At 43.4% G+C, this 16,084-nt stretch overlaps 2 protein-coding genes across 2 annotated transcripts; both read right to left on the bottom strand.

Annotated features, from left to right (window-relative positions):
- Positions 1-4,618: 4,618 nt before the first annotated feature.
- Positions 4,619-5,793, bottom strand: LOC129649921 (interferon omega-1-like). The gene has a single exon (XM_055577915.1). It carries the CDS (start codon positions 5,297-5,299, stop codon positions 4,619-4,621), a length of 681 nt encoding a protein of 226 aa, XP_055433890.1. The 5' UTR covers positions 5,300-5,793.
- Positions 5,794-12,673: 6,880 nt separating this feature from the next.
- Positions 12,674-13,559, bottom strand: LOC129649923 (interferon alpha-A-like). The gene has a single exon (XM_055577916.1). It carries the CDS (start codon positions 13,241-13,243, stop codon positions 12,674-12,676), a length of 570 nt encoding a protein of 189 aa, XP_055433891.1. The 5' UTR covers positions 13,244-13,559.
- Between the last annotated feature and the right edge of the window lie 2,525 nt (positions 13,560-16,084).

Here is a 16,084-nt window from a genome sequence, read left to right on the forward strand (position 1 = left end):
TGTTCTTGCCTGGAGAATCCCAGGGACGGGGAGCCAAGTGGACTGCCGTCTATGGGGTCGCACAGAGTCGGACACGACTGAAGCGACTTAGCAGCAGCAGCAGCAGCAGTAGCTATATAACATCTGGCTGAAGACTAGCACAGGGCACTTTTTCTGCCCCTTCTGATGTCTATGTCAAAAGCTTTCTCTATCTCTTTTATACTTTAATAAAACTTTATTACACAAAAGTTCTGAGTCATCAAGCCTCGTCACTGGCCCTGGATTGAATTCTTCTTCTCTGGAGACCAAGAATCCTGGTGTCTTTCGTGGTTCAGCAACAAACTTTTGCTTCCAAATTATATGAATTTGGGAAATGACAAAAAGACTAGAAGATGGCCTAAGCTAACGGGTGAAATGTGAGGGATCGAGCAGAGCCTCCCCATTGCCATCAGCAGGGAAACCAAGAGTCCAGAAATTCAGCCCTTCACCTGGGCCTCTATGAAACAGTTCAGGTCCTACACTAAACTCCGGAGCCCTCCAACTCCTTTTGCTGCGCCCCAGCAGCCTGAAGGGGGCGCCCGATCTCTCAGTAACTGACAGACCGGCACCGCCCACCCAGCGGGACCCGCCTCCAGGTACAGCGCTGCCAGCTGGGGCATCAGATCCACGGGGACAATAAGCGGATCGCCCTGGCAGGAGCCGCGACCGGAGCGAGGCGCCGCCGGGGCCCAGGGAGAGCTTGGGGCCGCGGGAACAGAGAGGAAACTTCCTTTTCGGGCCCCACTGCCCAGGCGAGCTTTGCGCCGCGTCGCTCAGAGCCTTTGATTTCTGCACCTCCAAATTCTAAGTAAGCTACCATTGCGTCCACCTCCCCTTCCTGGGAGAAGATTTTAGCCAGAGCGGTTCACACCGGTGCCCTTTTATGCCGTGATTGAGGGCTGGAAATCACAGCATGTTGTGGTATGTTTTCAGATTCAGAATTGTTCTGGAGTGAGTGAAAGTCTTTCAGTCGTGTCTGACTCTTTGCGACCCCATGGACTACACAGTCCATGGAATTCTCCAGGCCAGAATACTGAAGTGGGTAGCCTTTCCCTTCTCCAGGAGATCTTCCCAACTCAGGGATTGAACCCAGGTCTCCCTCATTGCGGGCAGATCTTTACCAGCTGAGCCACAAGGGAAGCCCTTGTTTATGGGGAAAAGGAGTAATTCAGGGAAAGGGGAAAGGTATCTACAATCTGGACCGGAATCTACCACATATTGGGACCCTCCAGTGGGAAGACTTGGGGACAAACCTGAGACTTAAAAAGAAGTTCCTAGATAAAGGGAAAATTATTTCATTTAACATTAATATAAATGGTTAATTTCTCCTGTAATGTTAATTGGTTGGAAAATGTTTTAAAATGTATAAGTCTTCAACTCACATCAAATTCAAATATTTTCCTTATGCCACAACAGTACTTTAAGTTCCTGGCTTTAATGGAAGCAAAATCATCAGTAGTGTTTTCAATATTACTTCTTTGTCTATCTCTCTTCATCTGATCGAAAGCCATATTTGACAAACTTATGACCCAGTAACTACTTTGAATAACTTATCTCAATTTACAAAATACTTTTTTCCTCTCATGTGTTTTAACCAAAGGTCATCTATTAAGCATTTTTTGGGGGGCAGTTTTTCATTGGAGAGTTTCGTTAACTTTTCAAAATGTCTTCTCATATGGATAAGTTGTTTAAAAAATTGCAATTAAAATGCTTTTGATTTCAGCATAATGTGTGCTCAGTAGACACCAACTGTGAAACAGGCAGTTGGGTATATGATTCCAGCATCCGTCTTTGGAAGACATCATCATCAAGATACATTTTTAAAGGCCTGAAAACTAGAGCAGGTCATGACCTAGTTCATCAGTTTGAACAGAAGACAGTTCTGGGCCCTGAACACAGGAAAACCACAAACTTCTTGGTCACAAACGAAATTCAGACTGGATACAGCCAGATGGCAGGAGTGCAGTGTGAGTGTGGAGCCTGGGATCTGGTTGAGGACCTTGCAATCTGTGTGTCTTCTAGCTGGAGATCACGGAGTTTGACCAAAAATGAATGACGACCTTCTTTACGTGAGTAAAGTCACAGTGCAGGAGCAGTGGGTGCATCTGTGTGGATCAGAAATTCACCGGGAAGCCTGTGCTTCCAGTGGATGTGATGGGGAAAGGCTGTCCTCTATCCTAGTGCAGCGGTCTTAGAACCAACCTCTCAGCTCCACAGCTCTTCTCCTCAACTCTACTCTGTGATGCTGGGGCTCTAGTTCCTTCCAGTACATTTCTCCTTTGCCTGCAGATTGTTTTTCTTTCCCATACCAGTTCCAAGGGTGGACTAGAAGGCTGGAAGGAATTTTCTGTTTTCCTGACTGGAGTATGACTGATAACAACTGCCATCAGTTAGGAAAAGGAAAACTAATGGTTGCTGCTAGATGCTATGTGTCACCAGTCAGACTGGCAAAATTGAAAAAGATGATAAGATCCTGTTTTGGTCAATGTGTGAGAACATGTAAGAACTTATATGGTCTTGAATGTGGATTCATGTAGCTACTGTTATCATGGACAGTTGGCAGTATGCATGTGCAAGATTTATGTGTTTTGACCAATAAAATTGACTTCATGGCCCCTTGTTCAGAGAAAGACTCTCACTTGTGTTATAAGACACCTGCATGCATTGTAGCAGTCTCTCCTCAAAGGCACTGATTTCTGAGAAGGACCGGCTCTAGGAGGTGACACTGCCGGCACTTAGGGACTGAAGTCTCCACGGAAAACAACTGGGAGCAAACCCAGGACGGCCCAGGGCTGGAGAGCAGAGCCTCACCCTGCATGGCCCTTGCTCTTTTCTTCCTGCCTCTGCTTGCTGCTGAAAGACTGAACCCAACAGAGAGTTGAGAAGGTAAGTTTAGAAATGTCTTCTATAAGTAGTAGAGTTGTACTCAGACTAAAGAAGCAAGAAACATTATTAATGAGTCATGTGTGTGATTTTCTGCATTCATATGAGATCTCTATGATTTCCCTATTATTTATTTTTATACTAGATCAAAGCATTTTCTACTAATTCTTCTTTCTCAAAGAATTTCTGTGACTTCCTAAGAATACTTCTAGAAGTCTGAAACACAGAAACTGGAATTGTCTTCAGCCTTGAGCACAGGAGAGTTCACACACTGAATATACTGTGAAACTAGCACCCAAATTAAATATTTTTACCAAGGACCTCACATCTTTCCAGTGTTACCTTCCAGTCACTGCCTCAGGCCAGCTGTCCCATCTGCTCCCTGTGGGCAGCTACTCTGGGACTCACTGTCCTGATCATTACTGCCAGGCACACTTTTATGCTTCTTGTAATATGGGCTCTTTGATCCTAACAGTAATCCTATGAAAAACTACTCTTATTTTCCCCATATTAAAGAGGATCAAGACAGCGTGCGTGCCTGCATGCATGCTAAGTTGGTTCAGTCGTGTCTGACTCTTGTGACCCATGGACTGTAGCCCACCAGGCTCCTCTGTCCATGGGATTTTCAAGAAAGGATACTGGAGTGGGTTGCCATTTCCTTCTCCTCAGTGTTTGTGATATTTTGCAGGGTCACACTGCTGTTAAATAGCAGAGCTGCAATTCAAAGGTTTTGAAACTTCTAGAACTCTCCTTTCACTTGTGCCCTCTTCCAGTGATTTCCACTCAGAGACACTTTGAACCAGAAACCACCACAGAACAGAGCTCCTGTGTTGGAGGCAGTGAGGAGATTGTGTAAGGGAGTGGATTGCTCAGTAAAGTAGGACTGAGGGGAAGGTGGGAGGAAGAGTAACAGGTGTCAGGATCAGCCACTCAGCACCACATGCCGGCACCTTTTCTGGAGGAGACGAGTCTTCCCCCAGATACTGACTCCAACAGTTCTTTGCTGACTGGGTATAAATTAGTTTATCTGTGACTTCAGGACTAATCATTTTCCACAGTTTCAGAACTCCTTTCTACCTCTTTTTTTTTTTTTTCTTTGGAGGGATGGAATGGAGGGCTGCCCTCTGTAGCCTGCAAAATCATAGTTCCTGAGCAGATATCCATGTCACCTGAGCTTCCTATACTGGAAGCGTGGAGCCCAAACCACTGGACTGCCAGGGAATTCCAGAAATTCCACCTTTTGACAATCAAGTCCTGAGAAGTAATAGAGCCATTCCGTAGTATACATGGACAAATGCTATTCCACAATAGGTTTATGTAGACAAAATAAAGATTTAGGTCTTCAGAATGAAGAAACAAGTTTACCTTCATAAGAATTTAATAAAAACAAATTAGAAGATTAAGAAAATGAACATGTTTTCTAAATTTTATTACAATGTAAACAAAAATTTTATATAAAAATATAAATATGATGAGATAAAATAATAAATGAAAATATGTACATAAAGAAACATATAAATAACATCAGGGCACTCATCGCTATGCACTGATTCCTGTGCAGCTGAATAATTTTATACCTACTTGCTTATTACTATTGAGAAAGTATTTATTGATTTAATTCAATAAATATTGTGGCTAAAGCAGAATTCAGAGTCTCTTAAATGGCTGCAGGTGAGTGTACAAGGGTGATGTGGCATCTTAGTCAGTAAGAGTCATGTCAAGGTGAGTTCAGGTCTCCATCCATCATTCTTAACCTTTCTTGCAAGCTGGTTGATGAAGACAAGGATCTCATCATCTCCACTCTGACTATTTCCCAGGCACAGTCGCTGTATTCCTTCTCTTGCAGGTAGACATGGATGCCCTGGAAGTACCTCTTCATGGCCAGTGTGGGGCCCGTCCTTCCCAGGGCAGAGTCTTCCTCTCCCGTCACCTGCCCCAGGCAGGCGTCCAGGTCGTCCAGCTGCTGATGGAGTCCAGTGCAGAGCTGCTCCAGGAGGGTGGTGTCCCAGGCAGCAGAGGACCGCTCTGTGTGGAAGAGGTTGAAGGTCTGCTGGAGCATCTCGTGGAGCACAGAGAAGGCCTGGGCCTCCTGGAGCTGGCTGCCCTCCACCATCTCCTGAGGGAAAGTGAAGTCTTTTCTGTCCTGCAGACAGAAGCGAGGGGAGAGTCTCCTCATTTGGCCCAGGAGCCTGAGGTTCTTCCTGCAAACCAGCACGTGGTTCTGAGACAGGTCACAGCCCAGGGATCTTCCCGGGCCGTAGCTGACCAGCACCAGGGCCATCAGTAGAGAGAGCACGAAGGCCATGGGGAAGATGAGGCTGCTGTTGGCCTGGCTGAGATGGCGTCTGGTGGAACCTTGAGGTAGGTTCTCTGATGCCATGCTTTCTAGCAAGGCCATTAAATAGGGAACATGATAGTTTTCATTTTCTAGTTATTTCTGTGCACTTTTACTTCCTTTTTTGATTTTCATTTATGTATTCACAGTATGATCAAAGAAAATGTCTTCAATCTAAACTATTAATTTCACCTACTCCTAATAACTTCAAATGTACCCATCGAAATGGATATTTATCAATCAAATGAGAAAGGTCTTTGTCTTGTCAGAATTAATGGACATTTGTAATTATATACATTATTGCTCTTTGTCTCTCATGCATAAATGTTGGTCTCCTTTTATCCGTGAACGCATCAGGAGCCCTGATATTAAGCTCCTTTTTCCCCCCTTACTTTACATGGGAAGAAAGGCTCCCTTAGCTCTGTGGTTTCTGCATTTATTTAGGGATTTACCAGATCACTCTGTCAATTAAGTTCTTCGAAACAAATGATGAGTTTTCTTGAGTGTTTGATTTAGAGAAGAGGCTGATTATTATGAGTCCATGAACTCCTGCCCTGTTTCTCTTCCTTCTGGAACACATTCCTGCAGGTCCATTTGGTTGTGCTTCAGGGACCTGAGGTCAGGACTGTTACAGATACCATCATTTTTTCCCACCATTTCTTACTGGAGACCTGCCGTCCTCCACAGACTGGGCCAATACTCCTACCAGAATCCTGGTTCTTCTCAGAGAACATTGGCAAGGAGACTCTCAATTCAGGATAATTGTATTTTCCCAGCAGCACCTCACTCACAAGGGAGAGATCACATGGAGCCACCCCCTGTCCTCTAGAGTGACAGAGGCCCTTCCTCCCCTTCTGGACTCCCTCCCTGAGGACAGGCTCACCACATCCTGTGGACTTGAAAATCTCCTTTCTGTGGAGGGCTTATTTGTTGGGAGAATAAATCATCTTCCTAAACCCACATCCTCTCCCCTGCAGTGTTTGTGTGAAGAACCCTAGTTCTCAATGGTGACCTCCTCTTCTCCTGACCCATGTCCCCAGACGTCCAAAGTGTCAGCAGTGCTCAGATACTGAGAGCAAATATGTATTTGTGCAAGTTAGTAGAAGAATTTCCAACTGCAATTATTTTTATTTTAGTAGATAAATATTATGTGCATTGCCAAGTATAGTTTTATTATTCAATCCTTTTACTTAAACTGTTCAAGACTTCTTCTGATCAGAGTTTCTGAGTTGGAAGAAGGAGATTCATGATGGTGTTGTCTCTCACTATAAGCTTATATCACAAAATCTAGTGAGTTAATTGTTCATTCAGGCAGTTGATTCCACTGGGCATCTCTGTTCCTCTGTTTCTTTCTCCCTCTGAGAATTCAGGATTCTGAAAGCGAGGCTACTCATTCAGGGAGAAATAGCCTTCTTTCCTTTCAGTTCTGTTCAGTTCAGTCGTTCAGTCATGTCTGACTTTTTGCGACCCCATGAATCGCAGCACGCCAGGCCTCCCTGTCCATCACCAACTCCCGGAGTTCACTCAGACTAATGTCCATAGAGTCAGTGATGCCATCCAGCCATCTCATCCTCTGTCGTCCCCTTCTCCTCCTGCCCCCAATCCCCACCAGCATCAGAGTCTTTTCCAATGAGTCAACTTTTCACATGAGGTGGCCAAAGTACTGGAATACCAGCTTTAATATCATTGCTTCCAAAGAAATCCCAGGGCTTATCTCCTTCAGAATGGACTGGTTGGATCTCCTTGCAGTCCAAGGGACTCTCAAGAGTCTTCTCCAACACCACAGTTCAAAAGCATCAATTCTTCGGTGCTCAGCTTTCTTCACAGTCCAACTCTCACATCCATACATGACCACTGGAAAAACCATAGCCTTGACTAGCTGGACCTTTGTTGGCAAAGTAATGTCTCTGCTTTTGAATATGCTATCTAGGTTGGTCATAACTTTCCTTCCAAGGAGTAAGCGTCTTTTAATTTCATGGCTGCAATCACCATCTGCAGTGATTTTGGAGCCCCAAAAAATAAAGTCTGACACTGTTTCCACTGTTTCCCCATCTATTTCCCATGAAGTGATGGGACCAGATGCCATGATCTTCATTTTCTGAATGTTGAGCTTTAAGCCAAGTTTTTCACTCTCCTCTTTCACTTTCATCAAGAGGCTTTTGAGTTCCTCTTCACTTTCTGCCACAAGGGTGGTGTCATCTGCATATCTGAGGTTATTGATATTTCTCCCGGCAATCTTGATTCCAACTTGTGCTTCTTCCAGCCCAGCGTTTCTCATTATGTACATTGCATATAAGTTAAATAGGCAGGGTGACAGTATACAGCCTTGACATACTCCTTTTCCTATTTGGAACCAGTTGTTGTTCCATGTCCAGTTCTAACTGTTGCTTCCTGACCTGCATGCAGGTTTCTCAAGAGGCAGGTCAGGTGGTCTGCTATTCCCATCTTTTTCAGAATTTTCCACAGTGTAAATTTTTACTTAAAGTTTCTACATTCTTTTAGTGACTTGTTGGTCAGGATTTGTCTTGCTGCCTCTGCTCTGCTTCTAATTCACGTTGAGGTAAGAAGAATAAAGCAAAGAAAGGCAGAAGGGCTGTAGCTCTATCATTTCAAACTTTAGTTTTTGTTGTTGTTGTTTCCCTTTGACACTTTCCTAGAAAGTAAAAGTCCACAGTTGTTTTGCGGGCAAAGAGAAAACTAATGTATTCTGAATGTCTGAAAGAAGGGAAGTGGTTTCCCCTGATAGAATGACTCATTCTGAGTTAGCAAATTCAATGCAGCACAGCTGGGGATGAGGCTGTGGCAGAGGGGAAGCATGAGGCCAGTATGAACAACATGAAACTTGGGGCATGGCTGCTTCTGACAGAAGCTCAACGAAGGCCAAATCCTGGGTCAGTTGACTGCCCTTTGCTTTGGAAGATCGGCTATCTCAGTTTTCTTTCAATTAATCCATGTAGGATTAGTTTCAGGAGAGAAGGAAGAAGTTAAACCCACCACCTAACGAGAGGTGAACGACTAGAATGCCAATTGCTAGAACACTAATCCTCTTTGGCAGTGTCTTGGAGCCCAACCTTCCTGAGCATCTGCCTAGGTAACAAATCTGCCCAGGCAATGAGAAGATGCTTTGAGAAAAACTAAAAGGAAATGGAATTAAATGATTCCAAAAGACCCTGATCTTAGTCAGGGAAATAGTAATTATGATATTAAAATAATCACTGAATTTTGTTGCTTGCTACTTATGGAAAGACGCTTACTCCTTGGAAGGAAAGTTATGACCAACCTAGATAGCATAATCAAAAGCAGAGACATTAGTTTGCCAATGAAGGTCCATGTAGTCAAGGCTATGGTTTTTCCTGTGGTCATGTATGGATGTGAAAGTTGGACTGTGAAGAAAGCTGAGCACCGAAGAATTGATGCTTTTGAACTGTGGTGTTGGAGAAGATTCTTGAGAGTCCCTTGGACTGCAAGGAGATCCAAGCAGTCCATTCTGAAGGAGATCAGAATTTCTGGGATTCTGATTGGGATTTCTTTGGAAGGAATGATGCTAAAGCTGAAACTCCAGTACTTTGGCCACCTCATGCGAAGAGTTGACTCATTGGAAAAGACTCTGATGCTAGGGGGGATTGGAGGCAGGAGGAGAAGGGGACGACAGAGGATGAGATGGCTGGATGGCATCACTGACTTGATGGAAGTGAGTCTGAGTTAACTCCGGGAGTTGGTGATGGACAGGGAGGCCTGGTGTGCTGCGATTCATGGGGTCGCAAAGAGTCAGATACGACTGAGCGACTGAACTGAACTGAACTGAATGGACTAGCCACTTTCAAGTTCTTTAGAATTTTAACTGAATCCTCTCATTAACTCTTAGGTCACACTTATTTATAATCGTGGAGAAAAGTATAAATCTGTACAAATGAACTATTCCAATAGTAGCAAAGATTCAAGGGCAAACCTTGGGGTCTTTGATTTGTCTGAAGGATCCCATTTAAAAAATAAAAGGGTGAATATCAACATTACATTAAGGAACCAATGAAATAAGTGAGGAGGAGAATGACATGACAAAGACCCCTTAATCCATTTCAAATGCCAAAGGGCCACTATCTATTGTTTTGTAGGGCCACAGGGTGTGGTCTGAAGTCAGCAGAACTAAGATTTAATTTAAATAGATGAAATCACTATTAAGTAGTTAGAAGGGAATAGATTGTTCTGCCAGCCTTAAAAAAAAAAAGCAGATGTTTGCTCATTGTCTAGTGGTTAGGATCCAGCACTTTCACTGCTGTGACCTGATTTCAATCCCTGGCTGGGGAAGTCCAATCACACAAGCCACGCAGAAGGAAGTCTAAGCTTTTATGAGTGGTTTCTTCAATGAAATATAGTGAAATATCTTTATTATCCCTACTAGAAGTGAGCCCTCTTTTCTATGTATTTTAAACTCTTGACCTTTCTTGTGAGCTTAAGTACAAAGAAAAAGCATCTAACAGTTTCTCACCACATGAGCTCTGACGTTTCTCCTTCAGGATGACAATGAAAACATCTTTCATGATCAGGTTCTGCAGAATGAAGTCACTACTCACTGCAGTCCTGACCTCCAACCCACCCTGATAGGAGTTCAGGATGGAGATCAGGAACAAGGCACTCTGTGCTCTGGGAAAACTGACATAGCAGGTCAGTAAACAGTTAGATAATTTCCAGAGGAAATTTATGAACCCAATTTTGCACCTTCTCGTGGGTAGAAAAGCTCTAAAATCCTTCAGAGAGACATCTGTTCCTCCTGATTCTCAGCCACATTCTCCCAAGATGTGAGCTTATCTGCATGTCACCCCTTCACCACAATCACATGCATACTGACCTCCCCGACATCCGTGGAGCAGTCCCTTAGAGCAGAAGAGAGGCTGACCTCCAGCCTGTAGTCCTCAGCAAGTCCTCCTGAAAAAATGAACTCCCACAGCCTGCTGTTCTCATTCTAAAGGAAGACACCTGCATTGCTCACCTCCAGTCCAGACAGGTCATCCTGATATTGAGTCCAGTGAAGAACTTCTGCTCCTTGTTTTCCAGCTACTGGTCAGGATGTGGCTGTTGAGGAGCCTGTGTGTGACAAATAGCGAAAAACATATGTGCTTCCTAGACATAAGCAGTGAAGATTTTTCTCCTTAGCAGGGAGAGACTGGCTTGACTTGTGAAGTAAGCTTCAATGCCTTATGTAGTTATCTTTTTTTTTTTAATTTCTAGATCAACTTATTAAATATCATTAATAGTATAGAATTCACATTAAAAAGTTATTTAGAAAATAATTTGTTAATAAAATGATACTTTTACCAGTAATAAAGGAATGTTTTTTACTTGTTTTAGGACCCTAATCCTCAAGGTTTCTACACCTCTCAATGTACTTTAATGTCCTCTGGGGGGCTTCCCTGGTTGCTCAGTGGTAAGGAATCTGCCTGCCAAGGCAGGGGACACATAGGACTACAAGTGGTCTAGAGGCTGTGAAGCCCGTGCACCACAGCCATTGAGCCTGTGCTCCAGACCCCAGGACCGCCACTACTGAAGCCCGAGTGCCCTAGAGCCCAAGCTCCTCAACGAGAGAAGCTACTGCAATGAGAAGCCTATGCACCACCACTAGAGAGAAGCCCCGCTTTAGGCAGTGAAAGAAAAGTCCATGCAGCTACGAAGACCCACTACAGTGAAAAATGAATAAATAAATTAAAGTATATTAAAAAAAATGCCCCTCTGACTTTACATGTAGCTATATGTGCTGTATGTCCCAACTGGGAAGAAGAGAAAAATGATTGATCCATCAATGTCCTCCTTCAAAATTGCCTACATTAAGTACACGAATTTCCACAAAGATCTTTGTTACTTTGAGAAATTGTGATCTCCCAGTCTGCACATTACTAACATATGTCCTGGGGGGATGGCTCTGTCCCACTGTTAATGAATGTTCTAAAGGCCTGCCTGTGACTCTTTTATTCAAGCTCGTTTGATTTTGTCTCTCAAAGATGCAAAGACATTATGGAGGAATTTAAGAACTTCATGGATTGCATTGTCCCCAGGTACATCTTGCTCTGCTCTGAGATACCTTGCTGGGTCCTAAGGAGGAAACGTGTCTGGAGCTGTGACAGGAGTGGCCCTCTTGCCTCAGTGCAGCTCATCTGTGTGGTTCCATGTCCTGAGGCCCTGCCACTTTTCCAGGGAACACTTTAAACTTCCCTGTTCTCCTTCAGATTTCTCAAACTGCTGCTGACTTTCAACTCCAAGTTTCCTGCACTTTGGGCTTTTTGAGCAAGTGAGACTCCTGACCAAGGCAAGCTCCTCCTAGTGCAATCAGCACGTGGAAGAGCCAGGTGGAGGCACAGAGGAGCCCCTGGAGTCTCCACCATTGTTCACTGTGGTGCGGGGTTCCCTCTATTTACCATGTTTCTCTTTGAGGCTGGGCAGTCTGGACCTGCAGTGCTTGGCAGGCAGAGCAGGTGAACTCATAGGGGACTGCCTGACAAATCTAGAAGTTTCACTCAGGTTCTGCTTTCAGTTGGTGGCTTTGCAGTCTTAAAGGAAAATTGACAACCAGAAATCATAATGGAGAATGAAACAGCTATATGAATGAAGAGGACACCTTCATGCAGAGTGAATGAGGAGACCATGCTGGGGATTCCTACACTGAGAGGAAGTGAATGACTGTGATATTTGAGTGAAAAGGTAAGATATTCACCTGACCTCTCGCCAACTGACCGCCATCTCTTCAAGCATCTCTACCACTTTCCAGGGAAACAACTTCAACAACCAACAAGAGGCAGAAAGCCCTTCCCAAGAGTTCATCAAATCCTGAAGCATGGAATTTTTGGATCATTGCTTTTAGGTTACTTTTCTTTTGAGAAAATCAGAGTTACAAAATGTATTGGAGTAGTTATGTTCACTTCAAGGTCCTCAGAGCAAGAAACAACATAGGTAGAGCTTGTGAGTTTTTACTTCTAATATCCAAATCCTAAAGAGGGGTCAAGGATTTACAAAATGCATTTTTTTAATCAAGCTGCCATTCAGGCTTGGTGTTTAGGGAAAAAAAAAAGTTTTTTACACTAAGAATTTAATGAGTGAAAAAAATCACAAACTAACTAAATACAAAATATACATTTTCCCATAAATATACATACATAATATTAAATCAACAAGATCATTTAAATATTTATAAATAGATAAATAAATACTAAAAGAGATAAATAATGGTCCAGGTAGTGAATAAGTAGATAGATCAGCTTCAGCATCTGTGAGGACCAAGTACCTGTAGAGTAGAACATAATGTCACTTAAAATTCCAGGAAATATTCGACAAATTGAATCAATTCAGGGCAGGATGACAGCAGAAATGAGAGTCCTTGACATGGCAGCGCTTGAGGAAGTGTGGTCTGTTGGTCCGTGAGAATCATTTCCATGTTGACCCAGGTGTGTGTCAGTCCTTTCTCCTGAATCTCTCCTGCAAGTTTGTTGAGGAAGAGAAGGCTCTCATGACTTGAACTCTGACAACCTCCCAGGCACAAGGGCTGTGTCTCTTCTCTTGCAGATAGAGAGTGAGTCTGTGGAAGTATTTCCTCACAGCCAGGCTGGAGTCCTCCTTGAGCAGGGGAGCCCCTCGCAGCCCCTCCTCCTGCCTCAGACAGGCTTGCAGGTCAGGGAGCTGCTGATCCAGTGCCGCGCGGAGCTTGTCCAGGAGGCTCTGGTCCCACGTGGCGGCCGAGCCCTCTGTGCTGAAGAGCTGGAAGGTGTGCTGGGTCACCTCGTGGAGCACAGAGATGGCTTGAGCCTTCTGCAACTGGCTGCCACCCAGTGCCTCCTGGGGGAATGTGAAGTCATTTCTGTCCTGCAGGCAGGAGGAAGGGGAGACCCTCCTCAGTTGTTGCAGGAGCATCAGGACCCTCCTGTTGGCCAGGCTGTGGGTGTGAGGCAGGTGGCAGCCCAGAGAGCAGATGGTGTTGCAGCTGAGCAGCAGTAGGGCCAGGAGGAAGGACCAAGCTGGGGCCATCGGGGGCCTTGCAGATGCTTGTGGCCTGGGGCGGTGGGTGACTCTGAACTTGATCTTTGTTCTCTGAAGACCTTTCTTCAGGCCTGTGTCTTAAGTAGGAGCCCATGGTTTCCATTTTCTGAAAGTTCCCTCTTGCTTTCTACTTTTGTTTTTGGTTTTCATTTTGCACTCTCCAAATGGGTTAAGGCAGCATTTCTCAATCATTGTTTTTTTTTCATGTTGTCCTTCTTTCTTCTGACCACAGAGCCTTTTTAGATATATTTTAGGTGCCCTGATTGTGAAATTTTGATAGCACAGATATACTGGTTATGTTTTTATGTACTCTATGGATATCTTTTCTCTGTACATAGAAAAAGGAAGTGAAAATATTACTCTTTGTATTCAATGTAGAGTTGAGAATCACATAAAATTTTAAGCTATAACTTAAATGTGAAAGCCACTGATTTTTTTAAATTTATTATTTTATTGAGGATAATTGCTTTACAGAATTTTGTTGTGTTCTATCAAACCTCAACATTAATCAGTCATAGGTATACATATATCCCCTCCCTTTTGAAACTCCCTCCCATCTTCCTCCCTATCCCACCCCTCTAGGTTGATACAGGGCCCCTGTTTGAGTTTCCTGAGCCATTCAGCAAATTCCCGTTGGCTATTTAATTTATATATGGCAATGTAAGTTTCCATGTTACTCTCTCCATACATCTCGCCCTGTCCCCTCTCCCCATGTCCATAAGTCTATTCTCTATGTCTGTTTCTCCATTCAGTTCAGTTCAGTTGCTCAGTCGTGTTCAACTCTTTGCGACCCCATGAATTGCAGCACGCCAGGCCTCCCTGTCCATCACCAACTCCTGGAGTTCATCCAAACTCTTGTCCATCAAGTTGGTGATGACATCCAGCCATCTCATCCTTTGTTGTCCACTTTTCCTCCTGCCCCCAATCCCTCAAAGCATCAGGGTCTTTTCCAATGAGTCAACTCTTCACATGAGGTGCCCAAAGTATTAGAGTTTCAGCTTTAGCATCAGTCCTTCCAAAGAACACCCAGGACTGATCTCCTTTAGAATGGATTGGTTGGATCTCCTTGCAGTCCAAGGGATTTTCAAGAGTCTTCTCCCACACCACAGTTCAAAAGCATCAATTCTTCAGTGCTCAGCTTTCTTCACAGTATGACTTTCACATCCATACAGGACTACAGGAAAAATCATAGCCTTGACTATATGGACCTTCATTGGCAAAGTAATGTCTCTGCTTTTGAATATGCTATCTAGGTTGGTCATAACTTTCCTTCCAAGAGTAAGCATCTTTTAATTTCATGGCTGCAATCCCTATCTGCAGTGATTTTGGAGCCCAAAAAACTAAAGTCTGACACTGTTTCTACTGTTTCCCCATCTATTTCCCATGAAGTGATGGGACCAGATGACCTGATCTTCGTTTTCTGAATGTTGAGCTTTAAGCCAACTTTTCCACTCTCTTCTATCACTTGCATCAAGAGGCTCTTTAGTTCCTCTTCACTTTCTGCATATCAGGGTGGTGTCATCTGCATATCTGAGGTTATTGATATTTCTCCCGGCAATCTCGATTGCAGCTTGTGCTTCTTCCAGCTCAGCGTTTATCATGATGTACTCTGCATATAAGTTAAATAAGCAGGATGAGAATATACAGCCTTGACATACTCCTTTTCCTATTTGGAACCAGTCTGTTGTTCCATATCCAGTTCTAACTGTTGTTTCCTGACCTTCATGTAGATTTCTCAAGAGGCAGGTCAGGTGGTCTGGTATTCCCATCTCTTTCAGAATTTTCTACAGTTTATTGTGATCCACACAGTCCAAAGCTTTGGCATAGTCAATAAAGCAGAAATAGATGTTTTTCTGGAACCCTCTTGCTTTTTCCATTGCTGCCTTACAAATAAATTCTTCAGTACCATTTTTCTGTATTCCTTATATGTGCGTTAGAGTATGATATTTAGCTTTCTCTTTCTGACTCACTTCACTCTGTATAACAGGTTCTAGGTTCATCCAGCTCATCAGAACTGACTCAAATGCGTTCCTTTTTATGGCTGAGTAATATTCCATTGTGTATATGTACCACGACTTCTTTATCCATTCATCTATTGATGGACATCTAGGTTGCTTCCATGTTCTAGCTATTGTAAATAGTGCCACAAGAAACAGTGGGATACATGTGTCTTTTCAACCCTGGTTTCCTCAGGGTATATGCTTAGGAGGGGGATTGCTGGGTCATATGGTAGTTTTATTCATAGTTTTTTAAGGAATCTCCATAGCATCCTCCATAGTGGCTGTATCAGTTTACATTCCCACCAACAGTGCAAGAGCTTTCCCTTTTCTCTACATCCTCTCCAGCATTTATTGTTTGTAGACTTTTTCATGATGGCCATTCTGACCTGTGTGAGGTGATATCTCATTGTGGTTTGATTTGCATTTCTCTAATAATGAGTGATATTGAGCATCTTTTCATGTGTTTCTTAGCTACCTGTATGTCTTCTTTGGAGAAATGACTGTTTAGGTCTTTTTCCCATTTTTTGATTGGGTTGTTCGTTTTTCTAGCCTTGAGTTGTATGAGCCGCTTGTATATTTTGGAAATTAATCCTTTTCAGTTCTTTCATTTGCTATTATTTTCTCCCATTCTGAGGGTTGTCATTTCACCTTTCTTATAATTTCCTTTGCTGTGCAAAAGCTTTTAAGTTTAATCAGGTCCCACTTGTTTACTTTTGGTTGATTTCCATTACTCTTGGAATTGGGTCATAGAGGATCTTGCTTTGATTTATGTCATCGAGTGTTCTGCCTCTAAGGACATCGAGTGTTTTCCTCTAAGAGTTTTATTGTT

The sequence above is a fragment of the Bubalus kerabau genome, chromosome 4 (genome assembly GCF_029407905.1).
Source record: "Bubalus kerabau isolate K-KA32 ecotype Philippines breed swamp buffalo chromosome 4, PCC_UOA_SB_1v2, whole genome shotgun sequence".
Classification (NCBI taxonomy): domain Eukaryota; kingdom Metazoa; phylum Chordata; class Mammalia; order Artiodactyla; family Bovidae; genus Bubalus; species Bubalus kerabau.